The sequence below is a fragment of the Stegostoma tigrinum genome, chromosome 10 (assembly GCF_030684315.1).
Source record: "Stegostoma tigrinum isolate sSteTig4 chromosome 10, sSteTig4.hap1, whole genome shotgun sequence".
In the NCBI taxonomy this organism is placed as follows: Eukaryota; Metazoa; Chordata; class Chondrichthyes; order Orectolobiformes; family Stegostomatidae; genus Stegostoma; species Stegostoma tigrinum.
In genome coordinates, this window is record NC_081363.1 from 32,518,643 (window position 1) to 32,541,980 (window position 23,338).

At 39.7% G+C, this 23,338-nt stretch overlaps 2 protein-coding genes across 2 annotated transcripts; one reads left to right on the plus strand and one right to left on the minus strand.

Moving 5' to 3' along the window:
* Positions 1-1,476: 1,476 nt before the first annotated feature.
* On the plus strand, positions 1,477-13,037 carry LOC125455400 (ubiquitin-like FUBI-ribosomal protein eS30 fusion protein). The gene is made up of 5 exons (XM_048537282.2): positions 1,477-1,611; positions 4,077-4,158; positions 6,277-6,421; positions 7,304-7,359; positions 8,055-13,037. Exons 2-5 carry the CDS (start codon positions 4,084-4,086, stop codon positions 8,178-8,180), a joined length of 402 nt encoding a protein of 133 aa, XP_048393239.1. The 5' UTR covers positions 1,477-1,611; positions 4,077-4,083; the 3' UTR covers positions 8,181-13,037.
* On the minus strand, positions 9,366-18,080 carry fkbp3 (FKBP prolyl isomerase 3). Its single transcript, XM_048537281.2, has 7 exons — positions 17,945-18,080; positions 17,359-17,460; positions 13,194-13,307; positions 12,203-12,338; positions 10,540-10,607; positions 10,015-10,112; positions 9,366-9,676 (listed from the first exon to the last, which is right to left on the minus strand). The coding sequence occupies exons 1-7, from the start codon at positions 18,047-18,049 to the stop codon at positions 9,622-9,624; spliced, it is 678 nt and encodes a 225-aa protein (XP_048393238.1). The 5' UTR covers positions 18,050-18,080; the 3' UTR covers positions 9,366-9,621.
* Positions 18,081-23,338: the final 5,258 nt, after the last annotated feature.

Sequence of the window (23,338 nt, forward strand, 5' to 3'; positions counted from 1 at the left end):
ACAAGCCATTGATTCTTTTTTTTCTTAAAAAAAGCCCCCCTAGTCTTGAAGTCTCCACCCCAGGGAAAAGATACCTGCAAAATCACCTTATGCCTACCCCTCATGATTTTGTAAGCATATACAAAGGTCCAGTGAAAAAAGTCCCAGTCTAATAAGTCAAATAGGATGCTGAAGTACACAGCAGGCCTGGCAGGAAGGAGCAGTCAACGATCTGGATATTACCTGAAGAAGGGCAATACCCAAAACGTTAACTCTTCCTTTCCTCCTGCTGTGTTCCTACAGCCTCCTGTTCATCTATCTTATTCCAGCATCTGCTGTTTTCTTGTCTGTCTTTCTAACTTGCCCTCCATTCCCAGAACCAACCTGGTAAACCCTTTCCAGCTCATGAGGGCAATCAACATTGCATGCAGTACTCCAAAAAGGCCTCACCAGCACCTTTGTAAAACCTCAACATAATGTCCCAACTCCCACATTCAAAAGGTCTGAGCTCTGAGGCAAGTGCACTGAACGCCTTTTAAACCAACCTATCTGGATGTAAAACAAACCTTTTTTAAAAAAAAAGCCTGAACTGACAAAAGTAGGACCCAGCCAATTAACGTTCCAAGCCGTATTCCAGTCAGTCACACCTACGCCGAGATAGTAAGAACTGCAGTACTGAAGTCTGAGACAACACAGCATGCGGCTGAGAGGAGCAGGAAAGTTAACTTTTCGGGTCCGGGGCCTTCTCCAGAAAAAGTGTTTCCGAACGAATAGCACCCCCTATTCCGCCTTGGGAGCGTACAACGTGGTCTCAATGTCGACATTACCATTTTCAAAATCTTCTCATTCCGCCTCCTGACCTGACACAATGTCTATTTTCTCTCCCACCTCTTCGCTTCCGCCACCTCACTGACCAATCCCCACTACTGCATCAGAGATAATGGGAACTGCAGATGCTGGAGAATTCCAAGATAATAAAATGTGAGGCTGGATGAACACAGCAGGCCAAGCAGCATCTCAGGAGCACAAAAGCTGACGTTTCGGGCCTAGACCCTGCCACTACTGCATACCTGCACTCACCTATCACCATCCCAACTACTTTCCCCGGTCCCAACCCTCTTTCTTTCAGAGCTGCCTTCCCCTTCCCCCATTTCTGAAGAAGGGTCCCGATTCGAAATGTCAGCTTTCCTGCTTCTCTGATGCTGCCTGACATGCTGTGGTCCTCCAGCTTCTTACTGTGTTATCTCTGACTTCAGCATCGGCAGTTCTTACTATCTCTAAGGTCAGGAACAGCAGTGCTTATCTATCAGATCTCAAAGAAAGAACAAATTCTGCCTATTCGGCAATACCCACATCATTTGAACAACGTTTTAATTCGATGTGATAGAAGCTGTTCAATGAAACAATTGCTTACAACGAAGACACGTGGAAATCACATACTCCGTAGAGTATATGGAGTGCGCATGCGCGCAGTCCGGCTAATAAGCCTGCGGGGTGTTCTTTTGTACGTGCGCGTGCGTAGTTGATCGCAGTTATACTGCGCGTGTGCAGTAGAGCTCTCTTTTTCTGTTTTGGAAGGTGGCGGTTGGGTCGTGGCTGTTTTCACTGTGAAACCGGGCCCACCTTCTCTCGGTGAGTGTCCGCAATTTGGCGAGTTCTCAAGTTCAAAAAATAGGGTTTATCATCTCCTTGTCCTGACCGTGTTGCTGATTGTGGCCGTTCGGCTCCTTGGACTGTGTGTGTTGGTAAATGGGCACGGGCCTGTAACCTGGGCTTCCCCTTCGGGCCGGCGCCATTTGCCGGGAGTGCGGGGCTGGTGCCGGTGGGTCCTTCGTGCGGGAGGTCTATGTTAGAAAACTTGATGCTGGCCGATGTATTGGTAACCAGAAGCCACGTGGCTGCGTCTATTGAGCGACTGTCATATTTTTGTGGTCAGCACGTTGATGAGCCGCCATTTGGAGTACTGCGTACCGAACTGCCCACTAAATTTACCGAAGGAAGTTAATGCATTGGAAGTAATTCAAAGCTTACCTAAGATTACCTGGAATGAGTGCATTGCTTCATGAGACAGTAACTGAAGAAAATCAATTTTAATTAGGACAGCGTGTTACAGTCTTACACCGTGAAAACAAGCCATTCAGTCAAATTGGCTACGCCGACCACGTTCCTGAACTTGAGCTACACCCATTTGCTTGCGTTTGGCCTATAATCTTTAAGCCTTTCCCATTCATCTAATTATCCAAATGTCTTTGTCTTTTAAAATGTTGTGACTGTGTATCTACACCTACCACTTTATCTGGCAGTTCTTTCACCTTTAAAAACATGTCCTGTAGTTTAGAGTTTTCATGAGAGGGAGTTTTAGGAGTCAAAAGTCACATCAAGCCTATGTGAAAGGGATATTTTCTCGAGGAAGACAGAGGATTAGGAATCATACTTTTTAAAATAAGGAGATGTGCATTTAAAACAAATGAGGAAAACCTTTCACCACAGTTGATGATTTGGAGTTCTGTTCCCCAAAATGGCGTAGATCAAAAATTTTAAATCCTTGTAAGGCAATGGTAGATTCTTTATTGCACAGGGGGTGAAATATTATAAGGGCTGTGCAGGAATATAGAGTTCTGTTTAAAATCAGATCAGCCATGATTTTTGTCAAATGACATATCTTGCATGAAGAACTCAATAGCCCTACTCATGTTCATTGTTCATAGATTCTCTAGTGACATTAAATATTAGATTTTTAATTCTTGGACAGCTCTTATTAATCTGAATCCACTTGACCCATTGATCATCAAGACTTGGGGGAGGGCATATTGTTGTCTTGCCAAGGATGAGAGTTCACCTAAGGGGTTGCTCATTTTGGATGAATAGACTTTTCCTGAGGATATTGAGTCTCAGACTCATTCCCCATAATGTGATAAATGCACATTATTGATCTCTTGACAAAGGAGTTGAAGTTTGGCAAGAATGTAGTGTTGATGTCACAATCAAATCAGATGTTATCTTTTGGATGGTGGAACAGTGGGCTTAGTGGCACGTTTCTGCTCCTAATTGTATGTTTGCCCTCGTCTGTTCTCTCTCCTCTTCTCTCCTTTTCTCTCTTCCCCCCCCCCCCCCCCCCCCCCCGTACCTCAGAAGTGTGAAACAGGAGGGTATATAAAGCTATATTCAACATTTTATCTATGCTGGGACTGGAGGGCTTGCATTGTGCTGGAGCCTTTTTCACTGAAGGTTAGGAAATTGAGGGGAGACTGTTTGAAGCTTATAAAATCATGAGGGCCTTGAGAGGTGAATAGCAAAGGTCTTTTTCCCTAGAGTAGAGATTAGTGGGAATGTTCTGAAGAAAGCTGCAGACCCAAAACATCAGCTTTCCTACTCCTCTGCTGCTTGGCCTGCTGTGTTCATCCAGGTCTACATTTTGTTTTCCCTAGAGTAGTTGGTTTCAAAACTAGGCATATTTAAGTGGGAGGAGAGAGATTTTAAATGAACATGAGGGGCAACTTTTTCACACTGGTTTATGAATGAGCTGCCAGATGAAGTGGTAAGTGTAGGTACAGTTACAACATTTTTTAAGATTTGGATAAGTACATGAATAAGAACAGTTTAGAGAAAGATGGGCAAACATAGACCAGTGGAACTAATTTTAGTCTGGGGAAACTTGGTCAGCATAGATGAGTTGGACTGAAGGTTCCTTGTCTGAACTGTAAAGATACCATAGTGCTCATCCTTATTTGCCATGAGAAGTTGATGGAATCTTTTATAAACCACTACTTGCTAGACCACATCAAAGGACGATTAAGAGCATGGGTCCACAATTGTATGTTTCTAACAAATTATAGGTGACAAGTTTATGCTATTCATTGAACTAACTAAATTTTATTGGCAATAAGTGTAGGGTTGTTTTGTTTGGTTTGTAGCAGAGGGTCAACAGTGATATCGATGCATGAACTGTCCCTTTGAAATATTATTTTGTTGATGATTATCTGTATTTAGTATTATTTAAATACTAAATTGCAGCTGATTTGGACATGAGGTTAAGTGAAATTTGGGCACTTAGTACGGCTTCGTACATTGAAAAAATGTTCTGTTTTCTTCCCTAGAAGAATCATGCAGCTGTTTCTACGTGCTCAGAAAACCCACACAGTTGATGTGACTGGGGAAGAGACCGTCGGGCAAATTAAGGTAGACTGTCTACTAAAGGATGTACTCATTTTTGAGGCTAAAATCTTAACTTGTACAAACTACTCTTATTTCTATTTTTAACAATTGCCAGGAATTGAGTCTTTTCCTGGTATTGGTCCTACTTGTTTTTTTATATAAAGGTGTTTTCTGATGTAGTTTTTAGAACTTGTTTCCATTTGTGCTCCTAATTTATAAGGATATTTTGCACCACAAAAGTAGTAAATTAAAATCCCAATTCACTTATTGTTAAATTTATTGCATTTGTCTCAGGCTGTGGCATACCTAATACTGCGGGCAATATCAAACATTTTGAGTTTGGTTTGTGCGTATTTCGGCCTGTGCACTTAAAGATGACCAATTTTTTAATATTTTGGATGTCTATGAAGAAGGACACAACTAATTAATGATGGGGAAAGTTGCATTGAAGTTACTTATGACTGACTAGCAAGTAAACTGGATGCTAATTAACTATTATACAATTTTGAAAATGCTGTAATTGCAGTGCCCAATGTGTTAATATGCTGTCCTGTCACATCTGTGCAGTCTTCAGTTGAAGCTATTTTCTAATGCTGGGGAAAATAGTAAGGCACTGGTAATTGTGCCAATTAATTAGTTTGGTGCCACCCCATATGACATTGGGTGCTGGCCAAGTGGAGCAGATGGATGGTTACTGTAAATGTAATGATTCTCATTGGCAATTTTCTAGGAAGGATTTTCTGTATTGATGTTGAAGCACTGGAACCTAAATGATGGAGTTAACTATTGTTCCATTCTTAAAAAATTTCCCTCTTTTTTGCCTGACACTCTTCACAAAAGTAGCATATTTAAGGATTAGTTGAGTCCATTTTCAATCCACTTTGGGCCTTCCACAGTAGTTAGCACTGCAGCCTCACAGCACCAGAGACCCAGGTTCGATTCCAGCCTCGGGCAGCTGTCTGTGCGGAGCTTGTCCATTCTCCCTGTGTCTGCATGCGTTTTTTCCGGGTCCTCCGGTTTCGTCCCACAGTCCAAAGAAGTGCAGTCTGGGTGGATTGGCCATGCTAAAATTGCCCGTAGTGTTCAGGGCTGTGTGGGTTATAGGGGAATGGGTCTGGGTGGGATGCTCCAAGGGGCAGTGTGGACTTGTTGGGCTGAAGGGCCTGTTTCCACACTATAGGGAATCTAATCTAATCTTCCAATTTAGTCATGTTCAGGCTTCATACAAGTTGTTATTGAGGACTTGGAAGGATTAGAAAGAGTAAACATAACTAAGGATTAAACTTGATGGAACCTTTTTTGGAATCAGATAACCACATCTATTTGAAAGGTGATTAATGTAAGAACAAGTCCAGTGGTGCTTCATTCAGGTGTGGTCACATACAAAGCATCATGATTTTGTGTGTGAGTGGTAATACCATGAAAGGTTGATCTGGTGCGTACTAACCGCACCACTGTGAAGTAATTTCTACAGAAATTTCTACAATTTCTGTTGCTCAGATGCGGTCACTTTTAAATATAGTAAATGTAGGAGTGTTTTTGTTTTCACTCGGTCGTGTCTATATTAGCTCCTCAGCTCTGACCAGTCGTCGTCTTTCTTTTAATCAATTTTTGTCAATGCTATAGCTCCTCCATTAATCATGGGAGTTGTTGTTTGTGATTAGCATACCGTACCCAGACTTGCAGTAATTTGAAATAATGCCTGGTGTTTAGATAATGGATGTTTTAAGGTTCCCCACCACACATGTGTTTATGAAGTGGCTTTACAGTCAAAACATCCCCACATTTATTACTAGGATCAAATTCAGTAAAATAATGCTATAGCTGGCAAGAGGGTGGACTGTGCAGTGAAAAATGCATTTTTGTTGGGCTTTCATAAAACTTTTGATATTACTATATCAAATGGTATTTTGTGATGTACAATTCTTTGTGATCAAGTTTTATAATCACTGATTTCAAAAACTTAAAAATAGCTCACTCCAAATTTTAACTTGTATTCAAGTTCCATGGATAATCCAAAACATCCTGTTCTCCTTTCTATCTCTTGATTGTCAAAATGCTGACTTGTGTATAATTGATCCTTGAACAATTCTGTTTTGCTTGCCTCAAGAATTTCACTTTTTTTTGTTTTTGTTAATTCAGGCCCATGTTGAATCCCTGGAAGGAGTCTCTGCTGTTGACCAAGTGATCCTCTTGGCTGGCACTCCCTTAGATGATGATGCTGTCATAAACCAGTGTGGTATTAGTGAGCACTGCACTCTTGAAGTAGTTGCTCGATTGTTGGGTGGTATGTATTGCAGTAACTTGAATTTCTCTAATTACTATTTTAAAATATCATGTTTACAGTATTAGCAACAGTCACTTGAATTGACCTTGCTGGCCTAATTTGATGATATTGATGCAAACAATGTATCAGCATAACCAACTATTTCTTTGTGTAATTGTCAAGAATTTCTCAAGTGTATAAAAGTTAGACTGCATTTTGTAGAAATAAACTTTTGCTTCAGGTAAGATACTGAAGAATCACTTGCTGCATTGTAATCAAATTTAAACTCAAACTCTATTCTCTTCCCACTGGTGTCCCTTTCTATAGCCTTCCTTAATTTTGTTGCAGATCATGGAATTGTTGAGAAATTTGACTTTGGCATGTACCACAAATCCTTACCTTTTTTTTCCTGACCACATCTAAGATGGTGGCAGCCTTTTGCTTAGAACACACTGCTTTACCATTGCCACAGGTGTGGCTTCTCTCCTTGAATGCAGCATGGAACTAGTTTCTCATCAGCCTGTTCAGAGGTGTTGTCAGACACCTGTGGAACAGGGAGGACTTGAACCTGTGCCTCCTGGTCCAGAGACAGTAAGCAAAGTCCCACAAGAGCCCCAACTATGGAACTGTATACTTTGGTAGCAAAGCAACTCTCTCTCTTTTTATAGTGACTTGAGTTGTTGAAGTCAAGTAGCTGTCTAGTAGTATTATGTCGATTATTTGCTAACTTCCATATGGTAATTCAGTAAGCATGTGGATGTTTGCACACTAGCTTCCAGGTGGTCCAGGAGCTGTTACAAGTCTGTTTCTTTGATGTGAGATTTATCATCATAATAACATATATTGGTACAGCTTTGTCTGAAAATTTCTCTTGAAATATACTTTACACTTTTTTCATTTTAGGTAAGGTCCATGGATCCCTTGCTCGAGCTGGAAAAGTAAAAGGTCAGACTCCTAAGGTAAGTTTTTTTTGACTGTGTGCCTGCAACAAAAACATTGAAGATTTTGCTGTAGTTTTGTGTATATCTAAAATGTGTACATAAATCATATCAAATATCATGAATTTTGCTAGTAACTATCCAGTGGAGACCTGAATTATCTTGCCCTCAAGCACTGTAGTTATATTCACTTTCTTCACCTAAGTCATTATAACATAAATATTTGTGGCCCAGCACTGATCCCTACAGCACATCATTAGGGCATGTTTTCAGGCAGGCAACCTCCTCCTATCTCAACCTTGGTTAGCTGATCCTGTAATCATACTGACTCTGATCTTAAGCACTTTTGAATGTTTTAATACATTTTTATAACAACTTATTTCCCAATAACATGTCAATCTAACTTGCTTGTGGTTTATCTCTGTTGCTTTATTGAAGCTTTTTGATTTTCTGGGACTCTTGTAGAATGAAGATTTACTAACAGTGTATCCACTCTGTAGCTGTTTCCTTCAATATCAGTGTTTAGCTCAATTTAATTTTTTTTGCTACTTTATGATAGGATATATTTTATTTCCTATTCTTTTTTACATCTTGACCTCTACATCCTTTATTTGAAAAAGGGCATAAACCTCCAATCCTGCATTTTACATACTTGGTTCCAAGTGCATGTGTTTTGTACTAACATTTTGCATTTGCACTAACTATTCTTTGCATAGGTTGCAAAACAAGAGAAGAGGAAAAAGAAGACTGGCCGAGCAAAGAGGCGCATGCAGTACAATCGCCGTTTTGTAAATGTTGTGCCATGCTTTGGAAAGAGGAAGGGACCAAATTCAAACTCGTAAAATGTTTTTCATTGAATCACTGAATTGACATCTGCTTTGTGCATATGGACTGGCTCACTTGGCTGGAACTGTGCCAAATGAAGTAATTGGCTTGTATGCTATTCAAATCTTAAGATTTTTCCTGAAACTTTCCAGCAACTTTTAACAAATGTCTTAATCGAAGCTGAAATATAACTGTATATTTGATTCACTAAAATATACAAGAATTCCACAAAAAACACTTGTTAATGTACTTTCATATTTGTTCTTTGATACATTCTGCGCATGAAGTATGGACTTAAATTCCAGCTGCAGTATTTACTAGATTCTACACTGATTTTAGTAAATTTGGGCACAAATACCTGAGTGCAGTCTTGGACATCATGAAATTAGGCTACTAATGCAGCATCATGAGTCACCTCACTGAAGTGTTAATACAGTCATAAGTAGGAGTAGTAATAAATAGTTACCATGCCTTAGGCTTTGAAGTAAAAAAAAAAATTGATAAACCTGTCATGCATAGCACAGTGACACTGCTGCCTCACAGCCAGGGACCTAGGTTCAATTCTGCCCTTGGGTGACTGTTGGATTTCCTCCCACAGTCCTAAGAAATGCAGGCTAGGTGGATTGGCCATGCTAAATTGCCTGTAGTCTTCAGGGATGTGGAGATTAGGTAGGATGGGTTTGGACTTGTTGGGCTGAAGGGATTCTGTGATCCTCGTCTGATGACATTTGCAAAAAGCATTTGATAAATCAACCTGTTGAGTTCGGAATCAGAATTGAACAGAGAATATTCAAAATTATCTAGTTTCTTTTAATACTGTCACACTTAGGACAGTTCAGGTTCTAGGCCCAATCCATCTTCAACAAAGATCAGAATTAGAACATAACGTATTCAACAAAGGCTGTTGAATAAGGCAAATGTCTCAGTACATACACATGTGCTATAGTGAGCATTTGTTTTTGCCCACGTTTCTCCCTATCCACAAATTTATTTAGCAGCTCTTGCTAACTCGAAGGAAGTACAAACTAATTCGTACTCCTTGGGTGTCACCAGAAATTGGTATCCTGGGCAGTACTTGAACTTTCAGCAACTTGTGAAACCAGCTGAAATGATACACAAGATTAGCAGTTGCAAGCCTTTTATGTTCTACTATTGTATTTAACACCACACATTCAGAAGTACATTTGACCATAAAACCTGCAGTCACTCAAACATTTTATTTGTTTGCCATGTGAACAGTTCTTGTCTTAATAAAAGCATAACTAGTTCTGAGGTACAAGAATTAACAAAATCAGCAAATAAAAGCTGCCTTTCATGTAATCACATTAAACACTCAATTAGATAAGTTTCTATACAAATACACAGTTGTTCTTAAGCTGCATACTTTATTTAACAAGGGACATTCAGTAAAACAATGTTGGCCAATTCAAAGGCAGTGTTTTGCAGGATGCATTCAAGTTACTCAATGTCCACTAGCTCAACTTCAAATATTAGTTTAGCATTTGGTGGAATTCTGATTTACAGTTAAAGAAAATAGTTATATTACTAAAAACTCATGATCTTTTCCACAAGCTAATACTTTTTGCTAAACCATTATTGTGTATCAAAGTTCAGATAGGGAAGCTGGTACTGCAAACATTAAAGTTCATGTTTTATTCCCCATTGTGTGTTCACAGCTACGGTCTCTGCTCAATCTCCAATTGTTGCTATTAGAAATAGCTTCTTCAAGACTGAATAAATATTCTCTTTTTGCTGCTGTATCAGCTAAACTTAGCTGAGCTCCTGTCTTCTGCAGTTTAAGGTGGGGTGGGGGGAGGAAACTATTTTCAGCAAGCTATAATAAAAGGATACTTGGCTTCTGGCTTTCCTTTCTTACCATATCCCCAGTCGGATTCAATCTGTAGCCGGGCCTTTTCCCCTTTACTCATGGTCAAGAGTGCTTCGTCCCACTGCAAAACAAATTACATGATAATTTTAAAACAAACTTTCTAATTGTGCAAAGGCCTGTATTGGTGAATGTGTTATCCAAAGAAGCCACAAGGGTTTAGTAACAGAATTGATCTTTATGGAGTTGATAGATTTCAAATGCAGCCAGCTTGATAAATTTGGTCTCATTAGCTTTGAGGACAGGAAACTACAATCAAAGTTCCAGTTCCTCACTGCATTTAATGAATTATTCTGTAAAACATTTGTGTGGCCATTATTACAGGATCTAAGACTTAATGTTCTCAGTTGTCAATTAGTTTGCAAAAAATTGAAGAATGGTCAGTTTGTAGGGGTCTGTTAGTGCTGTTTATCAGTACACTATGTAAATAATAATTTAAATGCAATTTTGATAAAGGTAAAAGTACACAGCTCTGTAAACTGTACTCTTACCCCTCGAATAACTTTTCCAATTCCTACTTTGAAGCTCAGAGGTTTTGTTGCTTTTTTCTTTTTGGAACCTATAAAAATAAATTCCATTAATCATTTAAGAGTGAATTGGCTTAAATCCCATTCACTTATCTTAATTTATTTGGCATTCTCTACACCATATAAAGTAAGGTCTTTCTTTACAATTTAACCCAAAAAGACCAGTTAACTCTAAACAGCTTCGGAAATATTCTTAAGCTCAAATCACTATTTTCAGCAGCGTTGTAGAAGAAGCAAATTTTCAAAATACTTGTGTAGTAATAGCCTGTGGCCAATAAATAAAATGAAACAAAAAGTGTATATTAGTCATGGAATCATTTATGTCACAGAAGGAGTTCAACCATAGCAGCAATCCAGTCAATCCAACTCTCCCACTCAGTCTCTTATCCCTACATGTTTAGTTCCTTTAAGTACCCATCAAATTTTCTTTTGTAATTATTGTTTCTGAATCTACCAGCCTTGTGGTGAGTAAGTTCAAGATCATAACTTCGCTGCATAAAAATGTTCCTCTTTATATTCCCTCTCCCAAAATCTTAAACCTGTGTTTCCTAGTCTTTGCATTATTGAGAATGGGATTTTTTTCTGGTCTAGGTTTTAAAAGCTCCAGGGTCTCTCGCGGTATGGTGGTAGTGCCCCGACTTCTGGGCTAGAAGGTTTGGGCTCAAATCCAACCTGCATCACAGGTGTGCAAATAACATCTCTGAACAGGTTGAATTAGAAAATACCTTTAAAAAATACTCGAAGCAAAGGTTTGGCACAACTTCCCTCCTCCGTCCTTAATGTCTCAATGAAGCCCAAGATCCCTTAAGTTTTGCCAACTGCTTAGGTCCTTGTGCTGTTGCTCTCTTATAAATCAAAACCCAGCTAAGTTTATCAACTACAATTCAAAACAACAAACTCCAAAGTTTAAACTAAATTCACCGAATAAACAGAAGGTGCCATGAATTCTTAATGTAATCTATCAGGACAAGACTAAATACTTAGTGCAACAATAAAAAAGATAAAGGAAATCAAATGCCCTGCTCTCAAGTCTCCAATGTATTCAGAAAACAAAAATCATTGAGACAAGTCTAAAATTTGTCACTTTGAGAAAGCATAAACTATTTTAAATGTTTAAAACAGTAGCTTACATTAATGTATCTCCTGAAAAATAAGAATGCAAATGTCAGTCACTAAATACATTTTCTTGTTTTTGACAGCTCTTTAAAAAAATGTAAAACACTTATCACATCCTTAAAGGTTGAGGAAGGAGTTGAAAGCATTGTGTTTTGTAAAAATAAGGAGGAGAGAAAATAGCACTGCATTTGAAACTATTATATGAAGTTTCCTGTTTACAACAAATTCATAACAACATCTCGTAACCTCTCCACTACACAAAATCTGTTTAAAAGACTCTATGGTGTGATCTAAGAGTGAAGTTGGGGATTTTCAGTCTGGTTTATCTGCATTCATAATTAAACAATGTGACAAGTTCGCTGAATTACAAAGAGAAATGAACAAGATTATATTTTAAAAGTAAGGATGTAGATCAGCTTGGAAGTATAGGCAATATCATACCTCAAACTTGCTCAGAGTCCAAATTATTTAGTTTAATTTATAAAACACTTCTATTGTATTAGATTCTTACTAGAGGCAATATTTGTGTCAAAAATAGTCCCATCTTCTAATGATCCTGTGTACCAACAGTGGACAGTGTCACCCTTCTTTGGAAAGTTGGTTTTGTCTCCTTTTTGCAAAATGGATTTGGTATATTTTGGTGGTTCCTAGAAATGATCATAAAGATGTTGAAATTGTAGTGAGAACAAGAATTTTATTCATTTAATTAAGTTTCAAATCATAATATTTCAAACAGGCAAAAATGGTACAAAATAAACTAACATTATCTAACACCTATAGTTTGTGGCACAGAATTTTCTTTAAAAAAGTGTTCTATTAGCATTTGATTCAGTCAGCAACTTGAAATGTGGAAAAAAACACTCTGAATTGTGAATTATCACAATTGCTGGCTGATTTGTCCAGTTCTATCATTAGCCTCGAGAGAATAGCATCTTGCCTTTAACCTGTGATTTTCACGGAATTTCAACTCAGAAATTAAAAATGCAAGTGTGCACTTAATAGTGTCATAATCATAGGCTAGACAAGTTCACAAGCCCAGGTGAACATCCAAAAAAAATGGAGTTTCACTTCCTCAGGTTGTAAGTTATTGGAGATTTTGTAAACATTATGTTAAAAACACAATCTTCTATTGTCTCTATTTTTCTTTTAACCCTTTCTTTCGTCCTTTTTTTTAAATGTTCCTATACCTGATATGACAATTAATTCACCTACTCAAATCTACTGTTGTATTTACTCCATCTAATTTTCAATTCTTTAAAGTTAAGTAGATTTCTTACTGTTCACCATACTGTTTTGCGTACTATGATCAACTTGTACCTTTATCAATGTTGTGGACAAAAATATTTGAAACCAATAAATCTAACAGCATACTGTAAAATCATCCTGCTCCAAAATTTGGACCATTGAATATTGTATCATATTCAGAAGTATATACTTTAGATATTTTTATTCAAGAATGCCAATCTTTAAAAGGCAAGAATTTCCCAGTTTAGTTTACTAACCTCACTTGCAGTCACTTCAGGTTTCTTGGCCTTTGCTTTGTCCTGAGCAGTCCCAAGCTTCACATCTTTAAGCTGCTGAGTCACTTTATCCACACATTCAGTACCTTTAAATCTCTGCAGGTTAGTGAACAATAGTTTATAAAACAAAGAAAAGGCACAATAACCACCAAGACTAAATCTGTAATTTTACTTGTGTAAATATAGTGCAAATTGATGCAAATACTCAATCTACCATGGATTAACGAATAATCTGACCTCATACAGGAATGACAATACTAACAGCACTGAAGAGCCAGACAAAATATTATGGGAACTTTTTGAATTATTTAAGCGATGCATTAAACCCTCATTCATTTCATTACTATTTATAAGATTCTGCAGTGTGTAAAGTTTCTATTACAATTGCTAAGGCTTTTGGAATAAAACATCAAAATACAGCCCCCGATATTCTATTAAATATAAAAGATCTCCAATTCTATTTAACAAAGGAGAGAAAGGCATCCTTGGATGTCTTATCCCTCAATCAACAAATATACAAGTTACTTGGTCATTTATCTTACTGTTTTTATGGAATGCTGCTGTGCATAAATTGACTGTCTCATTTCTCTATGATAGCAGCACTCACATTTCAAAAGTACTTGATTGGTGGCAAAAAAAGATAAGGACTTGCAATGATGAAAACAGCTCCATAGTCTTTTTTACATAATTCTCACTGTTACTGCTAACTGCAAAATTTGTAACTATTTTCATTAGTAGTCTAGGTGAAATGTTGTTGGATTGATGTGTAAACTTTCAAACATAAGGACTAGGAGCAGGAATAAGCTGTCCGGCCCTTCGAGCCTGTTCCGCCATTCAATAAGATCATGGCTGATCTTTTTGTGGACTCAGATCCACTTACCCGCACTCTCACCGTATCCCTTAATTCCTTTATTGTTCAAAAAAAGTCTACCTTAGCTTTAAAAATTTTAAATGAGGTAGCATCAACTACTTCACAGGACAAAAAATTCCACAGATTAACAACCCTCTGGGTGAAGGAATTCCTTCTCAATTCAGTCCGAAATCTGCTCCCTCTAATCCTGAGGCTAGGCCCTCTTGTCCTAGCTTCTCCTGCTAGTGGAAACATCCTCTCTACTTCTATCTTGTCTATTCCCTTCATAATTTTATGCTTCTATAAGATCCCCCCTCAATCTTCTGAATTCCAATGAATGTAATCCCAATCTACTCAGTCTCTCCTCAGAAACCAACGCCCTCAACTCCGGAATCAAACTCGGGAACCTCCTCTGCACCCCCTCCAATGCCAGTACATCCTTTCTCAAGTAAGGAGACCAAAACTGACACAGTATTCCAGGTGTGGCCTCACCAGCACCTTGTACAGTTGCAACATAACCTCTCTCCGGATGTGAGTTTGCTCGCTGAGCTGGAAGGTTAGTTTTCAGACGTTTCGTCACCATTCTAGGTAACATCATCAGTGAGCCTCCGATGAAGCGCTGGTGTTATGTCCCGCTTTCTATTTATCTGTTTAGGTTTCCTTGTGTTGGTGATGTCATTTCCTGTTCTTTTTCTCAGAGGATGGTAGATTGGCTCCAAATCAATGTGTTTGTTGATGGAATTCCGGTTGGAATGCCACAAGAATTCCTAGAAGCATGGCATTCCAACTGGAACTCCATCAACAAACACATTGATTTGGAGCCAATCTACCTTCCTCTGAGAAAAAGAACAGGAAATGACATCACCAACCCAAGGAAACCTAAACAGATAAATAGAAAGCGGGACATAATACAAGCGCTTCATCGGAGGCTCACTGATGATGTTACCTAGAATGGTGACGAAAAGTCTGAAAACTAACCTTCTAGCTCAGCGAGCAAACTCACATCCAGAAACTCAACCTGAGCTACAAATCTTCTCAAAACTCACTATAACCTCTGTCCTTTTAAATTCAATCCCTTTAGCAATGAAGGACAAAATTCCATTTGCGTTCCTAATTACTTGTACCTGCAGACCAAACTTCTGTGATTCCTGCACAAGGACACCCAGGTCCCTCTGCATAGCAGCATGCTGCAACTTTTTACCATTCAAGTAATTATCCTTTTTACTATTACTCCTACCAAAATGTATGACTTCACATTTATTTACATGGTATTCCATCTGCCAGACCTTTGCCCACTCACTCAATGTGTCTACGTTCCTCTGCAAAGTTTCACAGTCCCCTGCACACTTCGTTCTGTCACTCAGCGTAGTGTCATCTGCAAACTTGGAAACCCTGCATGTGGTCCCCAACTCCAAATCATCTATATAAATTGTAAATAATTACAGTCCCAACACCGATCCCTGAGGCACACCACTAGTCATTGATTGCCAGTCAGAATAACACTCATTTATCCCCACTCTTTGCTTCCTGTTAATCAACCAATCCTCTATTCATGCTAATACTTTACCCATAACGCCATGCATCCCTATCTTATGTAGCAGCCTCTTGTGCGGCACCTCGTCAAAGGTCTTTTGGAAATCTTGGTACACCACATCCACTGGGTCCCCATGTCCACCTGGCTCGTAATGTCTTCACAGAATTCCAAAAGATTTGTCAAGCATGACCTACCCTTCATGAACCCATGCTGCGTCTGCCCAACGGGACAATTTCTATCGAGATGCCTTGCTATTTCTTCCTTGACAATAGACACAAGCATCTTCCCCACTGCAGAGGTTAAGCTAACCAGTCCTTAATTCCCCATCTTTCGTCTACCTCCCTTTTTAAACAGTGGTGTCACATTTGCTGTTTTCCGATCTGCTGGGACTGCCCCAGAGTCCAGCAAATTTTGGAAAATTACTGTTAGTGCACCTGCTATTTCCCCCGCCATCTCTTTTAGCACCCTAGGATGCATTCCATCAAGGCCAGGAGACTTATCAATCCTTAGCTCCATAAGCTTGCCCAACACTGTTTCTTCCGTAATACTGATTTTTTCCAGGTCCTCACCTACCTTTGTCTCTTTGTCATGTTATTAGTGTCCTCCACTGTGAAGACCGAAACAAAATACCTGTTCAATGTCTCGGCCAGCTCATCATATCCCATAACTAAATTCCCCTTCTCATCCTCTAAAGGCCATTTACTTTAGGCACTTGCAAACTGTGCAAAGATAAGGGAGAGTGAAGAAATCAAATGAAGCCTTCCACAAAAGGCAGTTTAAAACTGCTTAGAGATTGAGACTGTGACTCTACAAATGAAGTTTAACTTGGAGAAATACAGCTTTATGCATTTCTCGAGAAAACTGCATAAACACATCCTAGACAGGGAAAAGTATCAACTAGGTAGGGGAAGCGATTAAGGAATTCTGATGGATCGATTTCTAAAGGTTAATCACCAATTGTCATAAAATAATAGTAATAGCATACTAGGGTGTATTCCCGAGATAATTCACTGAGGCAAAACAGACTTTTTTTTGTCTTGAAACAACCTTGTTGAGGCTTCAAGTACAATACTCTATATATTTTTGGTCTCCATACAGCAGGTAATATTGAGTTCCTCAAGAGCGTAGATCTGGGACAGTAGAGTAATTCCCAATCCAAACCATTTTTGTTACCAAAATAAACTCAAAGAACTGGTCCATATATTTTTAAAGAAGCATAAGATTACAGGGGAGGTATTTGACCGAGGTGTAAAGGTGAAAAAGGAAATGTATTCTGTTTGTGTTCAATGAAGAGAACAGAAAGGCATGCCAGGAGGAATACCAGGCAAACCTAAAAGTAAATATTAACCTGGTAAACCAGATTTCATCTCCCAGCTTGACGGTAATGGTGGTTTAGTGTGTGGGGTTGCAGGCATATGGCCACAATGTTACAGATTGTGTTTGGATACAAGTCTGCATCTGCCCATAGTCTCTTGGTGGTTCAGTGTCCAGTTGCTTGATCTCCTTGAAATCTATTTCATTCAACCCTCAGTGTGAAGAGTGGTGATCATACAAGCCATATCACAAAAAGATGCTACAGAAATGAAAACATAGCACTATCCTGACTTGCAAACCATAAATTTGTATTATATATCAATACAAATTTTGAAGTATTAATCTAGTATATTCCATTAATAAAAATGGTTGAAATTACAGCAATATGATCACTAAGTATATAATAGCCATTTTCAAAAAAATCTAGATTACATCCAATAATTACTCACCTTGGTTTCAAAAAGTTGGTTGTAGGCAGCTATTAGCTGCTCCTTCTTTGCAGTCTTGGCAACGTTCTTGATGTTTCCCAATAACTTATGTTCACCAAGAAACTAATGCGAAAACACACGTTCAGTACCAATGTCACAGAAATACAATTCTTAATAGTTCGACTTCTGAATTTCGAACATCAGCTTTCTCATATATATGCCGTCTTCACATTTAAACGTGCAACCTACTTTGTATTCGATTTTTTAAAAATTTGCAGTGATGTCAGGTCTGTGCGTTTAAAATAAGAATTGTATTTACCAAGTGAAATATTCAGCTACTTTATAGCACACCACGTGAAATATCTGTGGTTTTAGATCCGCAGATATGAAGCGGGTAACTGATATAAAAGTGATCAACATTGATTTTTACTGCTTTGCAGTTTTGCAAACGCACCAAACGCGAAGGCCAAGTTGCCGCATGCCAGACTCCCTGAGCTGCAGGACTGGCTTCCCTCAGCTCGAAGCCGAGCTGCTCCCAGCACAAGCACTACCCAGGCCCGGGGCGACGGGGAGAAAACCTGCCCCCGCCCACAACCCCCGCTCTTACCGGATCCGAGGCGCTCTGCTGCAGGAACTGGATAATTTCTTTCTTCGCCACATCCTCACTCCTCAACTGCTCCTCGGTCCACTGCCTCGCTGGCTCGGCAGCCATGACCGTCCCAAGACTCCCCGGGAACCTGCACCGCCACCCAGCGGCCGCCGATAGACCTGATTCATGACCGCCATCTTGGAAATCACACCGCAGTGCACCGTGGGCGGCCAGTCTCCAACGTCGTCCCAGCCACAACCGACCAACATTTTTGTTGATTCTTTGGTAAAGAGACAACAAGGTGTGGAGCTGGATGAACACAGCGGGCAAAGCAGCATCAGAGGAACAGGAAGGCTGACGTTTCGGGCCTACGTCAGCTTTCCTGCTCCTCTGATGCTGCTTGGCCTGCTGTGTTCATCCAGCTCTACGCCTTGTTCTCTCAGATTCTCCAGCACCTGCAGTACCTACTATCTCTTGTTGATTCTTTACCTTCTCTTAAAAATAGATCTATACAGGTTCGAAGTAGCTACACTTTCCAATTTCTGCTTAAGAAAGAGATGATCCACAAAGGCATCAGAGCAGCACAGACATCATAGATATTGATACAGAGCAACATAATTGCCGGTACTGAAAATATGAAATAAAGACAGAGAATACTGAAATTTCTAAGCACATCTAACAGTATCTCTCATTAGAGATTGCTTTAGCATTTCAGATCAAAACATAGCAACAGCAGAGTGGCCTCTTTGGCCGTTGAAGCCTGCTTCACCACTCAGTAACATCGTGGCTAGTCGGGATGTTGTATCAACTCCACTTTCCTGTCTATACCCCATAAACCTTGACTGCTATGTCTATCAAACTCCATCTTAATCAAATATTTTAAAACTGAAATTACTGGAAACGAACTCCACACTCTAATAACTATTGGAAAAGAAAAGTTCCTCATTTTGACCATAAAATAGTAATCTCTTATTCTTAAATTATGTCTGTGAGTTCTAATATTCCAGAATAGGGAATAACCTCTTGATATCCAAACTATCCAGTCCTCCTAACATTTGTTTCACCTCTCATTTGCCTTGACGCCATGGATATTGGCTGCATTTATTGTCAACGTGAAGAAACACAAAGGTGCATTGCTACATCACTGCTAAGTAGCAGAACAATATCTGCAGGGAACAAAGATGCGACTGCTATAAAATCACACTGCAGGGCTGAGTCAAACTCCTGCATGTTGACTCATTCACATTAAGTTTTCGGAACATCATTACAACATGACAGAACAAGTGTCCCCATTGAGAGTAAACTTGCTCTTTCACGGTAGTGTGATATCACCAGTGCCATCAGTGCAGTCAATGGCCATTTTTGCTAGCCACCTGGATTTAGAAACACAGACTCCATTGGAGTTAATCACATGAACTTAGTTAATCACATGAACCTTGAGCTTCTGACATGTTCTTATAGCCACAGTATTTATGTGCTGAGTCCAGCCATGTTTCTGGTGAGTGGTCAACCTAAGATGTTAATACTGAGGGATTCAGTTATGGCCACACTATTGGATGTTAAGGGGCAGTAGTTAGATTGCTTTCTCAGTGGAGATGATAATTGCCTGGCTTTTGAGTGGTCAAATGGACTACATCTTCCATAATACTCTGGTTTAATGTCGATCTCTCCCTTTCACACAGCACCTTAGTAGCTATAGGAGATGTAACGTCTGTTCTTTTACCTCCTCCCATTTGATTATGCAAGGCCCAAACACTTCTTCCAGTTGAAAATAGGGATTTACTTGTACTTGAAATATTTACTTGACCCTTCCTCAGAACCCTGGACCTGAAATGTTAACTCTGATTTTCTTTCATAGATGCTTCCAGACCTGCTGAGCTTTTCCAGCATTGTTTTTGTTTACTTGCATTGTTTCAATTTAATGTATGGGATTCAATGCTTATAACAAGGTATCCTCTACTCTGGTGAGAAATTTGTGCATTAGGATCCATTTAGAGGCGAATCTTCATTTAGACCACAGATGCATTTCTGACTTCCCAGTCACCAGTTGATTAGTTAACTCACAAATCAGAGGCTCCTGACTCACCTCCTGACTCCCCAGCGCCTGTGCACATACTACAAAACACAAGTCAAGAGTGTGATGAAACAGATGAGTGCACCTCCAGCAACACTCAAGAAGCTTGATATTAGCCAGGACAAAACAGCCCACTTGATTGGCACTACATCCACAAGCATTCACTCCCTCCACCACCAATGCTCTCAGTAGCAGCGATGTGCACTATCTACAATTTGCTCTGCAGAAATTCACTAAGGATCCTTAGACAGCATCTTTCAAACCCATGACCACTTCCATCTAAATGAGTGAGAGCAGTAGATACATGTGAATGCCACAACTTGCAAGCTACCTTCCAAGCTACTCATCGTCTTGACTTGAAAATATATCATTGTTTCTTTACTGTTGCTGGATCAAAATCCAGGGACATCCTCCAGCAGGGTATTGTGGGTCAACCTAGTGCATATGCTCTGCAGAGGTTTAAGAGGCAGCTTATCACCACCTTCGCAAGGGTAACTAGGAACAGGTAATGAATGCTGGCCCAGCCAGGAATGCCTACATCCCATGAGTGAATATATAAAAGAAAAGAACATTGGGAAGGGAGACTTAGTTTTATTGTCTGGGGCATCATTTTGGAAGTGATATAAACAAAGATCTATTTAGTATGGAAGTTGCTAGAGTAAAAACAGAAAGCCTATTTTAATGATGTAGGAACTGCAGATGCTGGAGAATCTGCGATAACAAAGTGTAGAGCTGGATGATCACAGCAGGACAAGCAGCATCAGAGGAGCAGGAAAACTGACGTTTCGGGCCTAGACCCTTCTTCTGAAATGGGGGAGGGGAAGGGGCTTCTGAAATAAATAGGGAGAGAGGGAGAGGCGGATAGAAGATGGATAGAGGAGAAGATAACAAATAACAAACGGAGCATCATCAGCGTAAAGGAGTTCTCTGATTAAAACATTTTGCATTTGTGTCATTGCTTTCAGCGTTGGCAGATTGTAGTTCCTTTCATCTGATATGGTACAAACTAAACACTTTCTCATTATGCAGAGAAGGCAAATGTCAGGACCCCGGACAAGATCATTGAGATAATTTCAGTCTACTCGCTCTTTAACTGCATGGTTCGGTTTATATTTAGAAGTTGCATCTGTGTTTTACCATATTTTTGAATTTTCAAGGCTTGGCAATGTTGTTCCTCAGATTTTGCACTTCTACTCTCACCTGTTACCTCCTTCCAAAGATTAAAATCCCGCCCCCTTGACCTGGCCGCCCTCCCTGGACTGACCTATCTCCTCCTTAACTCCCCACCTACACTCACTTTTACTGGCTCCATCCCCGCATCTTTGACCTGTCTGTTCCTCTCCACCTATCTAGGAGATAGGTCAGTCCAGGGAGGATGGACAGGTCAAGGGGGCGGGATTTTAATCTTTGGAAGGAGGTAACAGGTGAGAGTAGAAGTGCAAAATCTGAGGAACAACATTGCCAAGCCTTGAAAATTCAAAAATATGGTAAAACACAGATGCAACTTCTAAATATAAACCGAACCATGCAGTTAACGAGCGAGTAGACTGAAATTATCTCAATGATCTTGTCCGGGGTCTTGACATTTGCCTTCTCTGCATAATGAGAAAGTGTTTAGTTTGTACCATATCAGATGAAAGGAACTACAATCTGCCAACGCTGAAAGCAATGACACAAATGCAAAATGTTTTAATCAGAGAACTCCTTTACGCTGATGATGCTCCGTTTGTTATTTGCATGGAAGTTCAGCTATGAAGGCTGATGGATTCTTCCTCCTTGCCTTGAACTTGCTTTACAACAATACCTGAATAATCTCCAAGCTTGGGTGGACAAGTGGAATGTAGCATTCAATACACAGGAGGACCAGGCAATGGCCACATACAGGAGGAGTTCGGAGGCAAGGAATTGTGCAGCAAGTAACTCACTACCTGACTCCTCAGTTCCTGTCCAACATCTGTAAGGCACAACTCCAGAGTGTGATGGAATATTCCTCATTTGCCTGAATGAGAGCAGCTCCAACAACACTCAAGAAACTTGATGTCACCCATGAAAAAGCAGCAACTGACTGGCTCCCCATCCAACATCTTTAACATTAACCCTTTCACTGAAGCACAATGACAGCAGCATGGACCATTCACTGGTTGCACTACAGTTAATCACCCAAGCTTCTTCAACAGCCCACTATAAATCAGCGATTTCTGGAATGACATAAGCTGCAGATGCATGTGAGCACCAGCATCTGCAAGGTCCCCAATAAACCACTTTCCATCCTGATCTGGAACAATGTTGCTGTTCCTTCATGATTGAATATTGTTTTTTGGGAAATTTATGGAAAGGAAAAATCACAAACATTGCAGCATTCTCAAAGTACGTTGGGACTTGTCATGGAGAGGTGACTTCACAGGCCTGGCACATGTGTAATATGGAAGATAGATATTGCCTAAGTTCAAAATGGAGGAGCACTGATTCATCAGCTGGAGGAGAAGCATGCAGTACGTGATAGTCAGCAGGGTTTTCCTATTTTATGTTTGATTTGGTGCCATAAGACCTCATGGCGCCTGAAATCTATGTTGAAGACTTCCAGGGCACTTCCCTCCCAAATGTACATCACTGTGCCACCACTTCTACTGGGTCTGTCCTGCCAGTGGGACAGGACGTATTGGGTGATGTTGAAGATGGTGTCTGGAGCATTGCCTGTAGATATGATTCTGGAAGTGTGACCATGTCAGGCTGTTACTTGACCAGTTTGTTTTCAAATTCTCTCAATTTTGACACAAGCCCCCAAACATTGGTAAGGGGGACTTTGCAGGGTCAACAGGACTGTTTTTGTCATTATCATTTCTGGTGCTTAGATTAATGTCAAGCTGACAGTCTGGTTTGATTCCTTTTTTGAGACATTTTAGCAATTTTATTACAACTGAATGGCTTGCTACATCATTTCAAAGTTCAGTTAACAGTCAGCCATAGTGCTGTGGGTCTGGAGGTTTATGTACACCGGGCAATATTAGGACAGCAGTTTCCTTCCCTGAAGGACATTAGTGAGCCAGATGGGCTTTTCTGACAATTAATAACAGTTTCACAGTCATTATTAGACTCTTAACTGTAGATTTTTATTGAATTCACATTCTACCGTCTGCCATGGTAGATTCAAATCCATCATCTTTTGTCAGATAAAAAGAAAAGTATTGGGATCATTCATTCTCCAGAAATGTTGTCATAATAACTAGAGTGAAGATAACGTAGGCAAAAGTTTTAGTAGATTCAGTGTTCAGTACATATCAATAATACAGAACAACAATTAACAAAAACAAAAGAATATCGAACTACATAGTCAACAT

What these genes read in the sequence shown, in the direction of transcription:
- LOC125455400 (XM_048537282.2), top strand. Translation starts at nt 4,084, where the DNA reads ATGCAGCTGTTTCTACGTGCTCAGAAAACCCACACAGTTGATGTGACT. An exon ending in AGACCGTCGGGCAAATTAAG is followed by an intron (nt 4,159 to 6,276) that starts GTAGACTGTCTA and finishes TTGTTAATTCAG; the next exon opens with GCCCATGTTGAATCCCTGGA. An exon ending in TAAAAGGTCAGACTCCTAAG is followed by an intron (nt 7,360 to 8,054) that starts GTAAGTTTTTTT and finishes TTCTTTGCATAG; the next exon opens with GTTGCAAAACAAGAGAAGAG.
- fkbp3 (XM_048537281.2), bottom strand. Translation starts at nt 18,049, where the DNA reads ATGGCTGCCGAGCCAGCGAGGCAGTGGACCGAGGAGCAGTTGAGGAGT. An exon ending in ACCAACTTTTTGAAACCAAG is followed by an intron (nt 13,308 to 17,358) that starts GTGAGTAATTAT and finishes ACTAACCTGCAG; the next exon opens with AGATTTAAAGGTACTGAATG. An exon ending in TGACACAAATATTGCCTCTA is followed by an intron (nt 10,608 to 12,202) that starts GTAAGAATCTAA and finishes TTATTTTTATAG; the next exon opens with GTTCCAAAAAGAAAAAAGCA.